Genomic DNA, 13,493 nt, shown 5'->3' on the forward strand with positions numbered 1-13,493 from the left:
CATTGAGATTGCGCAAGTGCAGGGTGGGAGTGCGGAAGGAAAGGTGGGAGGGGGCAGTGCATTACATAGGATAATGGTAAAGACAACAAATAAAGACAATAAATAAAGGTGTGGCCAGCTGGAGGCCAGTGCAAGGGTAAGTGCAGACATCCGGTGTCAAGTGCTAGTAGGAGCTCTAGGGATGCAGAAACAGTCCCTGACTGCAAGGGTTGCCCAGCGGGCAGTGCAGGTGTGCAACTGGCGGGGAGGGGCCCTGGGCCCGAGAGCAGAGGTTAGCCAGGTAACCAGTGCAATTACAGATTCAGGCAGGGGAGAGGAGGAGAGAAGGCAGAAGGGAAGAGGAAGGTCTTGAGGTGCTTCCAGAACTGGAGATGGTTGTCCTCAAGTTTCAGAGAGGCAGGGAGTATGTTCCAGATGGAGGCCCCAGCAGGAGAAAGAGATCTACCACCAACTCAATGCTTGGAGAAGCGACTAACCCTGAGGGAGTTGGAGGCGGATGAGCGAAGAGCTTGAAAAGGAAGATATTTAGGAAGAGGGAGTTGAAGGTTTTGAGGTCCCAGACCCTAGAAGGTCTTGTGGACAATGCAGAGGATTTCGAACTTAATCCTCGCCGCCACTGTTAGCCAATACAGAGATTTCAGTCCTGGAGAGATACGATCCCTGGACTTGAGGCCACTGACAAGTCTCGCAGTCCTGGTTTGGATAAGTTGCAGAGGGAGGAGAGAAGAGGCAGGCAGATTTAGAAAGCGGCTGTTGCAGTAGCCCAGCCATGGGTGTGATTTTAAGGGGGGACGGGGGTGCTTGTCCCCCCAACTTTCATGGCACACGATTTTGTCCCCATTCATTTGAATGGGGCATTTTTTTTTCAGATGACATGTCCCCCCCAACATTTTCACCAACGTTACTCCACTGAGTCCAGCATAGAGAGAAACCGAGCTCTGGAGACAGTGAGCTTCTGGGGGAAGAATACCTATGAGGAGGTGCAGCTGGTAGTGAGACTTCTTTGAGATATCACAGATGTGAGGAGAGGAAAGTGTGGAGTCGAAGATGACCCCGAAATTTTTTGACTTACAGGTGGAAGCCGGAAGAGGGCCAAGAGAGGCCAGCCAGAGAGTGACAGGAAAGGAGGGAGCAGGTGTGCCAATGAGGAGAATCTTGGTCTTACTGGCATTAAGGCAGAGTTCATTGGCGGCACACCACTCCTGGATGGCAGAAAGACAGACGGAGATGAGAGAAGAAGAGGTGGCAGAAGGGAGCCTGAAAATGAGTTGAGCGTCCTCTGCATAGCACTGAAAGTTGGGGCAGAGAGCAGCAATGGGGTTGGCAAGAAGTGCCAGGTATTGGTTGGACAGCCAGGGAGAGAGGTAGACCTCTGGGGAAAACCACAGGTAGAGATGGAGATAGAGGAAGGACCTGGGAGGGGAGAAGAAAGAGGTCAGCCAAGCTAGGGCCTGATCGGTGATACCCAGGTTATCATGGAGACGGTTGAGCAGGATGGCATGGTTGACAGTGTCAAAGGCAGAGAGAGATCAAGTAAGAGGACGACGCAGGGGGTGTTGGAATTGAGGTTTGAGAGCAGGTCTTCACAGATGTTCAGGAGAGCAGTTTCTCTGCTTCTGGCCGCTCTGAAGCCAGACTGATGGTCATGGAGACAGCCAACCGATTCAGAGTGGAGATTAAGCTGAGAGATGGTCAGCTTTTGCAGGAGTTGCCCCAGGAAAGGAGTGATGGAGATTGTACGATAGTTAGCCGGGCAGGAAGGGTCGGCAGAGGGTTTCCTAACAAGAGGGTGCACAAGGGAGTGCTTCAGGGGGAGGGGAAGACTCCAGCTGCGAAGGAGTGGTTGTAGAAATCAGCCAGAGCTGGAGCCAGGGTATCAATGTGGTCCTTGATGGTTTTGGAGGAACAGGGGTGAACATGTTTTGATGAGACTTTCCTAGATCAGACTTGTCTAGAAACCTTGTCAGCGGAGAACAGGGGAAAGGCAGAGCAAGAGGGAAGAAAGGTGGCCGAAGAAGAGGCAGAGGAAGAGCAGGGAGTGGAGGGAGGAGGGGGGAGAGGAAGAGAGGGGAGACAGAGGCCCGGATGTCCTGAGTTTAGAGATGAAATGAGAAGCCAGGGCTGTACAGAAGGCCTGGGAAGGGACAGGAGAGTTGGAGACTGCAACAGGATTGGCCAGCTCCTTGCAGATTTTAAAGAGATCGGCCGAGTTGTTAGATGCCACGGAGATGCAGGCTTGGATAAGTGCTCTCTTCTTGGTGCGGACGGAGAGCCTTTATTGCCTTTGGAGCAGGCGGCAGGCCAGTTTGTCAGAGGATGTACTGGAAGCGCGTCATTTCCTCTCAGCCACCCTGCACTTGCAATTAAGGGTGACGAGATCTGAGTCATACCAAGAGTTGCACTTGGCTTTGGGCTTCAAGCGGATCCTCATGACAGGGGCGCAAGAACATCGAGAGTATCAGATATAGCAGAGTGGAGCATGGAAAGGGCTGTGTCAGGGTTTGAGTCAGCCAAGGGAGGGGGGGGGTCAGAAAGTGGAGGCGAAAGCCTCATCTGACGCATGCTTCATGTGTCAGATAACTGAGAAGGTGGGTGGCAGTGCTAGAGCTGGCTTGGCCTGAGGGGTAGAGAGGGTGGGATGGGAGGAAAGGAGAAAGTGATCACTCCAGGAGAGAGGGGTGGTGAAAGGGATAGAAGGGGGAAGGTCTGGAGAGATCAGAACATCCATAGTGTGCCCTGCAGAGTGAGTCAGGCCAGAGGGGAGAATAGAGGGTGAGAGAGAGTCGAAGAGGTCAAGAAAGAGTCCAGTGGAAGGACACGAGGAATCCAGGTGGATGTTGAAGTCTCCAAGAAGGAGGAGTTGAGTGGTTGAGACCAGGAGGGAGGAGGAGAGGTCCACCCACTCTGCGAGGAAGGAGGAGATCTGACCAGGTGGCCGATAAATGGTTTCCACAGTAAGGGAATGGCCAAGAGAGGGAGAGTCTGCTGACGAGGCATTTGAAAGAGGAGTAGGCCTGCGTAGAAATGACAGAGGCAGGAATCCACAAAGGGAAGATCAGGGCTACATGCCCCCTTCCCCTCTGGAAAGGTTGGATCTGGGCATGGAGAGGATCTTGTAGCCATCTGGGAGGAGAGTATCAAAGCTTGTGACAGAGCTGGCCTGAACCATGTCTCAGTGAGACCGAGGACATCGAGGTAAAGTTCCTCCAGGAGGCAGCAGATGTCAGAGGAGTGTTTGATAGCTGAGCAAGAGTTTAGAGTGGCAATATGGAGAAAGTTGCCATCCTTGAAAGACTTCGGGGGAGGGGTACAAATCAGAGGTACATCCTGCGGAGGTGTAGAAGAAGCCCAGAGGGGGCAGAAGAGGAAGGAGAGGACAAGGTAGCCAAGGAGGAGACAGCAGGGGGAGTCAAAGCTTGTGACAGAGCTGGCCGTGCCAAGGACGAGACAGCAGGGGCTGTTCAGCAACAGAAGCGGTTATCTGCCTAATACATTGGTTGGCCTTGGGTCTGGTTTACAACTCACTTAAGGTGCATTTAGCAGCATTGGCAGTCAACACCAGATCACAAAAGGTATCTTGGTGGAAGGTACCAGTACTGAAAGCCTTCATGGAAAAACTTGAGTATATCTATGCTCCAGTGGCTCACCCCCACCAGGGTGGGATTTAAACACCATACTCCCAAGACTAATGGGTCACCAGTTTGAGCCTATGCATAAAGCTCTGTTAAAAGGGCTTTTTTATAAGGTGTCTTTCCTTTTTAAATCACATGAAATGGGAGGATTAGTGCCCTGCAAGCCTCGTAAGCGGTTGAACTTTTTGTAGCAATACAGAAGCAAGAGGCATAAAGTAGTTCTAAAATGCCCCCTAGATTTTCACCGAAATTCATCTCTAAATTCTGCATCAATCGAGTTACCAGCTTTTTTCCAAAACCCACAAACCAAGGAAGAAAGGGCTTTACACACTTGAATGTTGTAGGGCAATAATGTGCTACATGACAGAACTAAAAACCTTTGAAAAACGGACCCATTTTTCAGATCTGTTGACAGGAAGAGGAGGAGATGCATTAACAAAAGCAACCACCGCTAGATGTATTGTTAGATGTATACAAATGTGCTATTCTCTAGCAAACAAAACGCCCCCATTTGCCCATAGGGCATATTCCACCCGAGGTACTTAGGCTACCTATGCTTTCATCGCTAATGTCCCATTGGAAGCCATTTCCAAAGCTGCAACTTGGAGTTCTGTGCAACTTCCACACAACACTATTGCGTTGACACACAAAATCAGATTCTCAGGTTGGTTAAGCCACTTTAAAACATGTATTTGCATCTGCTCCTTCCCCTTGCCTGCTACCATCAGATTTGCGAGCCCTAAAAGGCAAATATTACTTACCAGGAAACCTGAATCTGTGGCTTGTATGGGTTTAGAACCACATGGGCCCACCCATCTTCCCCACACAGGAGCAAATGTAGCATATACCAGGTCACTTTCAACTATGGTATCGCACACCACGTCCGAAATGGATCCAAGGATGTTGACACATGAAGGATCATTGGTATCCACACTCTTAGAGTAGGGATAGTGTTGCAGTTATGCCCATGTCAACGCCCATTTGTGAATTCGAAAACACAAGATTTAATACTCCACACCAACCACACGATGGTTGCCTATAAAAAGCATGTGATTCGAAGCAGCAACAAGCCACAGAAAGACTATTACTGGTAAGTAATGTTTGCTATATATACAATATGTATTCAGCTGCCATTCTCTTGACCTGGTGTTTTTTGTGGCTTATATAATACAGAACTCATTGTTTACATATTGCTTGGTTGTGAACATTATCTGTCATTTACCTTAATTAGAAACCTCCACTTTTAGCATTTAGGAAAGGTGCTGGTATTCAAAAAATGTACAAATGTACTGCTCCTTCTGATTTCAGGATACTTTGAGGGGAGTGTAGCTGGGTCATTTCCAGATTGAATTTAGAATGGAATGCCATAAACGAAATGTATAGATCATTGCCATGTGAATTAGTGCTTTTCTGAACAATTGTGAACATTTTTGTTTTGGATGAGAGGTGGTGCTAGGTGATGTCTAAAATGCTAGTTGGTGTAGGTAATCTGCTTGTGGGGCTTCATCCAAAGAAAAATGCATGTACCAAATGTTAGGCTAAGAAGGGTGAAGGGTTGGATTGGATATTAATATTTTTCCAAGCTCTGACCTATGCCACCAACAAAAGGAAAGTGCTTTTGTAGGGCAGTATGCGCTCCAAGTATGCATTGTAATTGGTCGAAATTGACTTTTCCGTGCATGCAAGTTAGAATAGTGTACATTCACTAATAAAGAGAAATATGTTGAAATGTTTGCATCATGATAGGATTCAAAATTGACATGGCTTAAAATCAATAAGGTCAATGCAATAAATGTTGGCCCATACAGAATCAGGGATTTTCTGATTGTTGTGTTTTTCTTGTTTTACAGAAGTGTTCAGGAAACTAGACACCGATGGAAGTGGAGTCTTGCCACTCGATTTGCTCACCGTAAGTAGGAATGGAGCTGACCATAGCGAGCATGATGAGTAGATTCCCTGTGGCTCGTGTTCCCTCCTCAGCTTAAAAAGATCCTTGGATGATGAGATCCTATTGGTTAACATTGATACGTGCATATGGTGACCAAATGTCTCCTGTTTAGCAGACCTTGCATTCTTGTAGTTTTATTCTTGATAAAATATTGTAATAATATATTCAAAGTGATTCTAGTAGGAACGGTTTACTATCAATTTATTAATTGATTCTGAACCAAACCAAATGCATTTTTTGCACACAAATTATAACGACAATCCACAGAAATAAGATGCACGTCAACAACCATTCTGCACATATTGGCGTAACATGTACACCTACATATTGTATCGAATACATTTCTAGCTATCCGACTTTAATTGAAAACATTAATTGCAAGCAGCTGTGCCAATGATTTGTAAAAGAAAAGGCCAGGACTGGAATAGTGGTGTTCCAAGAATATGCAGTCCTCTAGTCAATTTTCTTCTAAAGATGGGTGAACAACCTGGCTAAAGATGTTATGAATGCATGCCATATCGGGTAACCGGACAGGCAAACTCTCGGCAGAACCGTTCTGTCCACTGATCCAGCTCTCTCTGTGCTGCTCTCCCAATCCCCCATCCTCTTATTGATCTTTCCCTCTGCTTCTCTCCTAATCCCCCAACCTTATTGATCTCCGCCACTGTTGCTCCCCCAGTCCCTCCAACCTCTCAATGATGTCCCACACTGGTGTTCTCCCAATTCCCAAACCTCTCATTGATCTCGTCCTCTGCTGCTCTTCCGGTCCTCAATGCTCTCAACCTCTGCTGCACCCCCATGCCCCTCCCACCTTTCATTGCTCTCCCCCACTTGATTTAGCCAGGCCTTCACCCCAGCTCTCGCATAACCTGTATATAAACACAATTGGAAAATGCAACTTTCCTTTTTTGTCAATACTATTATTCATATTTGGAAACTAACAGAGGGTGTTCCAGAGTTTTTGTGTAATATTGATAAATATTCACTTTTTGTCCCACCTTGCAAATCCACTGCTCTGTCCATTGGACAGCATGACTTCACTGGATCCATATGTTGTGTATTTCAGAGGAAATTGCCTATTAATCAATCCTGGTGGTGGCATTTGATGTGTAATACTGTAGTGGGCGGGTACGCTTTACAAGCTTCTGTCTGCTGGTGCCTGTGCGATTGGAACGGTGTGAGCTGCTGGAGACAACATCTTCAAAGTCCAGGGAGCAGATCAACCCTGTCTATCTGCCTCTTTATAAGCTAGCCTACTCATCCATAGTTCAAGTGTCAAGGCTTCAAACATTGACACAAGTTCTATTAATTAAGGAGGAGAATGACAAAAAGAAATTAAGTAGATGATTTTGAGTGTTCCTAATATGTTCTCTTTCCTTGTTTCCCCACAGTGGCTGTCCTTCACCATCATGTAAATCAGGAGTAAAACAGTGACCACAGCAGAAGACTTGTCTCGTGGAGTTAAAGATTTTTATTATGCAAAATGAAAATATAGAAAAATGTTTATGCAAAGTATGGATTTTATATAGTGCCTTATAAACCAGGAATATATTTCACAGCGCCTTTCAATACTAGAGTTTATGGTTCATTTTAGAAAAGCAAAGTAAAAGCTGAGGACTGGTAGCAATTTATGTGTGAAGCCTGGTCTTCAAGAGGAGTATGTATCTCTCCCACCTGGGCAGTACAGGAATGCTTCATGGGGTTCTGAGCCAACACACAAGTAGATCGCTGCACCCTCCGGCCATTGAAGGTAGGATGCACCTTCTCATGGTTCACAGGACCGCGCAGTGGCATGGACCCACAGCTTTCTGTCCCAGGAGCTTTGTGTGCACTTTCCAGGAAACTTCAGTCCTACCTCACACCACGTTTGCAGTTCTTTTCAGAGGCCTTGGAAAATAACATTTGATCAGTCCTTTAATTAACATCAGAAGATATGTGTTCAGCAGCAAATCAAATTGTGATTTATTTGCGGATGAGCGCACATCCATGCATTCTATATCAAATCGATCTGCAAGTCTATCAAGATGTGTTTTCATTCACAGCAAAACACCTATTCTTCTGATTGGCTCCCTGTGATCCACCCAGTATTGCTGGACACTAAGACGTGTACATTTAAGATCTCCTGATTGCCATTTAATAGAATGATTATTGCACAATTTAGCATTAGTTTGTAGGTTGTTGTTTTTTTATTTTTACTTTTTTTAACTCTGGTGGATTAGAATGTACTGAGCATTCCGCACCGGGCATTCCATTGGACTACCGCATACCATTGCTTTAAAAGACTATTCATGTTTGGTTGATATAAAATACTTTAAAGATGCATGCAGTAAAAGATCCTTTAAAGACTAACTTATTAGGGCCAATGAAACCAAGGTAGGCGGCCTTTAATCGGGGACTTGTCAGTGACTGATTTCCCTTGATTATGATTTGTTATGGGCTGGCATCAGTAAGCCGACGATAACAAATTATATCTTAGAATCTCGTCGTGGAAAGATGTTTCGTATTGGAAAATGCCTAGCTGAGATAGAAAACTGGATGTTTTATCCTGCACAGACTACGGGACTACGATAACGCTATTCTGTCAGGCATCCCTGAGCTCTGTCAAACGATTTTAACGCTGCAGCCAGACTTTTGGCAGGAGCATAGAAATGTGATCACGTGACCAATGTCTAATCGATTTACACTGGCTAGACTAGAATTACATTTACATTGCTATGCATTTTATACAGGACAATGCATTGGTCAACTCCTGGTTACCTGACCCTGAAAGTGATCATTTCAGGAGGCTCAAGACCTCTCGGAAGTCTAGACTCCCTTGGACTGGGAGTTGTAAAATTTAATTCAACCTTTCTTAGGAAGACATCCTCCTTGGGAGCTGCAGTGTCGGCTTGGAACCCTCTGCCGAAATATCTCCCTGTGACCACTGACTATCTGAAATCCAGAAAGAATTTGAAAGCCTTGTTATGGCAATCCATTTGTTTTAGCTCATTGATGCATTGCTGATCGTTTTGCAAACTGAACCGCTCTGTCTGTAGCGCAGTCGATTTGTCCTCCATTGACAGCTGAATGTCTGTCCTAATCATTCTATACATAATTTTGTAAAGTGCTCTGATGCACCCGGTCCTGGTTCGCGCTATAGAAAGACTGTTAGTAAACAAATAAGCGTAAATGGCATCAGATAATCATGTGTGAATTCCTGCTGCTTACCGACAATCAATTGCCAGTCCCAGCACCAGATCATGTCTTCTCTCACAATGGATCAGCGTATATTTGTGATGGTTCTTTATGTTCGTGCTTTTGGATAAATGGTAGATGAATAGTTTGACCAGAAGATGGTTTTCTTTATTTCTAGTACAACCTGAATATCACACACTGCAGAGGTTTTGGGTGAGTGTTAGCCTGAGAAACACAAATGCATCCAATCTCTGCTTTTCTTATGGTACACAAGGCCGCATTCTCCAAGCTCTCCGCTGCCTTTTATATTATTTTTCCGTTTGAGCTGCTAGTAACTCCTACCAATGTCTGGTGCAGTTGAATGCATGGATCCAATCCTTTGCTCCCAGAAATCAACAGGTGACCATGCGTGGCACAATGTCTAAAAACGGACCGAGATGACTGTGGTGGTGTCACTGGCGCCACCCAGTCCTAGCATGGAAGAGTTTGCTGGTGTTGCCGTCGGTCACACAGCCAGATTCCAGTGCATTGCGAGCTTGCACACCAACATACTAATAATGTGTCCGTCTTTTGGCTATCTCCTTGATCTGTCAAATTCTCACAGGGTTGATGAGCAAACTCTTGAAATACTTCTGGTTGGAAGAGCTCGGCAATAAAGCATCTTCGTCCCTACATGGCTGAAACCCAGATTGGTGTAGCTACTTTATAAGCACTTAGTACCTCGAGGAAATTTGATAAATACACCCCACCCTTTTCCTGCCACCCGCCAGGAATCGTGGAACAAAGCAGCACATGGTTCCATTGTGGTTCTACATGGATCATGGGCAGTCTTATAAGCCTGGCTTCCTGCCTTGTCCAATGTACAGATTATAATGCAGTGTTTGCAATGGTGAAGCACAATGTGACCGTCTCCCCTTGGGGTTCTGAAGACTCACCTGAAGTTTATTTGAAAATAACTTTTCCCATGCAACTCTAATGGGTTCTCAAAGGTGTCTTCCTAGCGTGATTATTGTTGCGTTTGTAATTGCACAAGAAGAAGAAATTACAGGACAGGAAAAAAGACTCGCAGACAATCTCCGGTGAAGATGGTGGTTTGAAGAGGATTAGAATGTTTTTGCATTCCTAGTAAAGGGATATGGACAGGGATGTAGAAATTACTGGTTATCCAGAGTGGCTTTAAAAGCATGGAGGATAGGAAGGGTAGGGGCTGAGAGAGACCAGGCACATGGAAGAGTAATAGGAAGGGTAGGGGCTCAGAGGCATGGGGGAGAAATGAGAAAGGTCGGGTATCCAGAAAGACTATGGAGCCCTGGAGGGGTAATTGAAAGGGCAGGGGGTGAGTAATACGTCTTAGACGCATGGAAGGCTAATAGAAAGGGTAGGAGACCTTGGAGACATCGGAGGCGTGCAGGGGTTCAGAGAGTCTTCATAGGCTTGGTGGAGTAACAGGAACGGAAGACACATTTGTATAAACGTGTAGAGTTGCCTCGGGCTGGCTCTACACTTGTACCTGCCACCCCACTAAGCCTGGCAAGGTTAATGTTTGTCCCAGAGAAGCCAGTGTGATTTTTAGACTGAGTCATCAAAATTGATGCACCTAAAAGGAGAGGTCGTACGGGTAACGTCCTGGTTTTCATCCCCTTTATTTCATAGATTGTGGCAGACCCTGCTCTTTTTTCTGGCCGTGAGCATACATGGCCTCTTAAATTCCATAGGGATTACTTGCAAAAAAGATACACGCATGCCCGACCCAGGCAGCAACGTCTTGTATCTTCTCTAAAAGTTCAGTTTAATTTTTCATGCACCAGCCTATTGTCTTCTCTTGCAGTTTAGAAAGCCCACTGTCTGCCGTGTGGACGGGCTTTCTTAGTTGCGGCTGCTCAAATTTGGAACGACCTGCCACTGACAAAGTTTTCCAAACCATCTGGCCTTTAGAAGGGCTCTCAAGACTTTTCTGTTTTAGTCTACCGTGATTGGTCTATGGTGGTTTTCACTTCTCTCATCGAGGCGCCAAGATACCTTTGGGTGACCGCACGCTGTGTAAGTTACAATAACATAACATTCAAACACAGATCCTCAAAAGTCTTGGCTCTCCGTTTTGGTTCACAAATGTAACAAAATATATACCTCGAACACTGACTGGAAAAACGCCTACTTGTTAAACATCCTAAATATTTATTGTTTTTATATTAAGCTGTCTTTCAATATGGCGTGTTTTAGTGGCTTATAATTAAGGCTTCCGCTTTTCTGTTTTTACAGAGTTTTACACATAAATACAGACCGAAATCAATCTCCTTTTTGTCTGTATTTATTTAAAATGGGGAAAAAAACAGAAAGAGTTCTTTGTGATATTGAACCAAATCTGAAATGTTGTGGGAGTTCCCTGTTAAACCAGTGGCCCTCACTGCTCAGTGAATCCTAAGTGCGCTGTTCAGGCCACAACTAAACTGGATTGGAGCTGTGTGGTTATAAATCACTAGAATGGCTTTTGCTTTTTTTTGGTTCGGTAAAATGAAAATATTCTTATTTTTAACGTCTAGAACCGAAGGGGGGCGTTTATATATAATGGTGGGGTGTTCAGAAGAGGCCGAATTGTCTGCTAGAAATACTTTCTCCCTCAAATGCAGTCACATAATGCACTATGAGTAGGTCATGAACTTTGCCCATCTTTCTAAAGCTGTTGCAACAGCTGTGGTTTCTGAGGTGAGCGCCCACGCAGCCAGATGTGGTCCTATATCGTTTGAGACATTTAGAACGGCTTGTTTGCTTGATGACTTGCTAAACATTGCACATGATGATCAAGTTCTTGGCCACTCCATGACGCTTGGTGCTGTCATCCACGAGGTCCCTTTAGAACCATTTAAGACAGTGGTGCGGACGATCAAAGCCGCCAAGGAATGGGATGAGCCTATCCTAAAACAAAAATAAAGTGGAGTATACAATTGAGGTGGTTCATCTCTCACACGCAACAGTGACATGTGGAGGCCCCCAGGGCTCTGCCCGGTGTGCAGTCATAATGTCGAAGAAAAAATGTCGACAGACAAAAATGTCGACAAAAAAATGTCGAAAAAAAAAAATGTCGACTTTCTCTTTTTTTAATTATATATTTATTTTAGGGGTTTGGGAACTAAACAAAAGGGAAAAATTAAAAAAAAAATTAAAAAGGGGGTTTGGGGGGGGGAACCCCCCCATATAAAAAAAAATGCATTGAAAAAAAAGTCGACATTTTATTTTTCGACATTTTTTTTTCGACATTTTGACTGTCGACATTTTGACTGTCGACATTATGACTATAAACCGGGTTTGACTATAAACCAGAGGTTTCTAAGCGCGGACCCGGGGATCGAACTTATGTGGCTCCATGTCCTCTTGCTTCCAAGGCGAGCATGTTGCTGCTGAGCTATCCTCCCCAATGGCAACATGGCACTACAAGTTCTGGAGCTAGTGCTAATAGAGGTGCATTTTCTAAAAGAACACCCCCCAATGACTACCAGAAAGGTTGGCATGCTCACAATATTTAGCCTTTGTAAAAATGTGCAAATCTACTGTGAAAAGCGGCATAGTGGACGTCATGCAGAGGCCGGCTTTCCCAAAAAGTGGCAAGAAATCACGAGAAGTCTTCCGAACTTAAGCCATTAAATCATGTAAGCCAGCATGTATGAGACAATAAAACCTAGATTTTATTTATCTGACATTGTCATTTTCTCCTTTGTTTGTCATTCATTTTATAATCGAAGCCCAACAGATACTCGGTTAGTCGAGCAATGCGACATTGCAAGGGCATTACCAGGTGGTAATGGCCCTCTGCCCAAGTTAAAGGCCAGAGCAAACCTAGAGCATTGACAAGGGCTAGCGATGTTGCCACTTAGCAAGGGGCCAATGAGTTGGGCATTATTGCTGTTTGCAGAGCCTACCCAATGAGGCTACTATGTTTTGTTTTAAACTTCTATATATAAAGGAGAAACATTTGAATGTTGGAAAAAAGAACTTGTACTCTCCTCCAAAAGAGTGCTCAGCTGATCAGGTTGCAGGAAACACGGGCCACAAATCACCTGCAAACCTTACCCGGGTCTGCCATCTTTCTTCAAAACCGCAGCCACTACTCCCTCCCCCGTTCTCCTCTCTGAATCCCACCCGGCCCCCAGCCCTCATGTCCTCCCCAAACCCCCCAGCCTCTACTTCTTGCAGGCCCGGCTCTGGTTGCTGCACTCTTTCCCATCTGCTCAGGGCTGCTGCAATAGAAATAGAAAAGGAACTTGGTCCCTTTTCTATTTTGCCATTGTCCTCTTGTTTGTCTTGTATTGTTTATTTAAGGGGTGATGGGCAAGATGCACGCTGCCCATCTCCCATAAAGAAAAATAATCTACCCTGGACAGACCGAGCCCATGGGTGCAAATAGCGGTCCCACCATTGTCTGGCTGCATACAGTGCTGGTCATTGCCCTGAGACCTCAATGAAGCCCACCTAGGTTTGGGCTGGTGGGAATATATCATGCACTCCGCCATGTGGGGGTGAGTGCTGTATAAGTTCTCCCTGCCAATGCGGTCTGTAATGCAACTTCCAACATTCCAATGTTCCAACAGACCTCATGTCCATTGCAATACAGTGAATCCGTGCTGGAAATGGTAATAAATGACTGTAACTCTGAATTGAGCTTTGTTGCAACATCTTTCGATGGAGGGTGGATAATGGTCAAGGCAGAGCATAAGCTTTGCTGTCTTTTGTACTGCATTCCTTTA

General features: G+C 45.3%; 1 protein-coding gene across 1 annotated transcript in view; it reads left to right on the forward strand.

Annotated features, from left to right (window-relative positions):
* LOC138468183 (calpain-2 catalytic subunit-like) overlaps nucleotides 1-12,441 on the forward strand; it is a 341,453-nt gene extending 329,012 nt beyond the window's left edge. Inside the window, exons 20-21 of the mRNA XM_069608634.1 lie at nucleotides 5,483-5,541; nucleotides 6,972-12,441. Coding sequence (XP_069464735.1) covers nucleotides 5,483-5,541; nucleotides 6,972-6,995 — 83 coding nt within the window. The 3' untranslated portion in view covers nucleotides 6,996-12,441. The remainder of the gene's footprint in view (nucleotides 1-5,482; nucleotides 5,542-6,971) is intronic.
* Nucleotides 12,442-13,493: the final 1,052 nt, after the last annotated feature.

Source organism: Ambystoma mexicanum, chromosome 4q (assembly GCF_040938575.1).
Source record: "Ambystoma mexicanum isolate Mex_15411 chromosome 4q, UKY_AmexF1_1, whole genome shotgun sequence".
NCBI lineage: Eukaryota > Metazoa > Chordata > Amphibia > Caudata > Ambystomatidae > Ambystoma > Ambystoma mexicanum.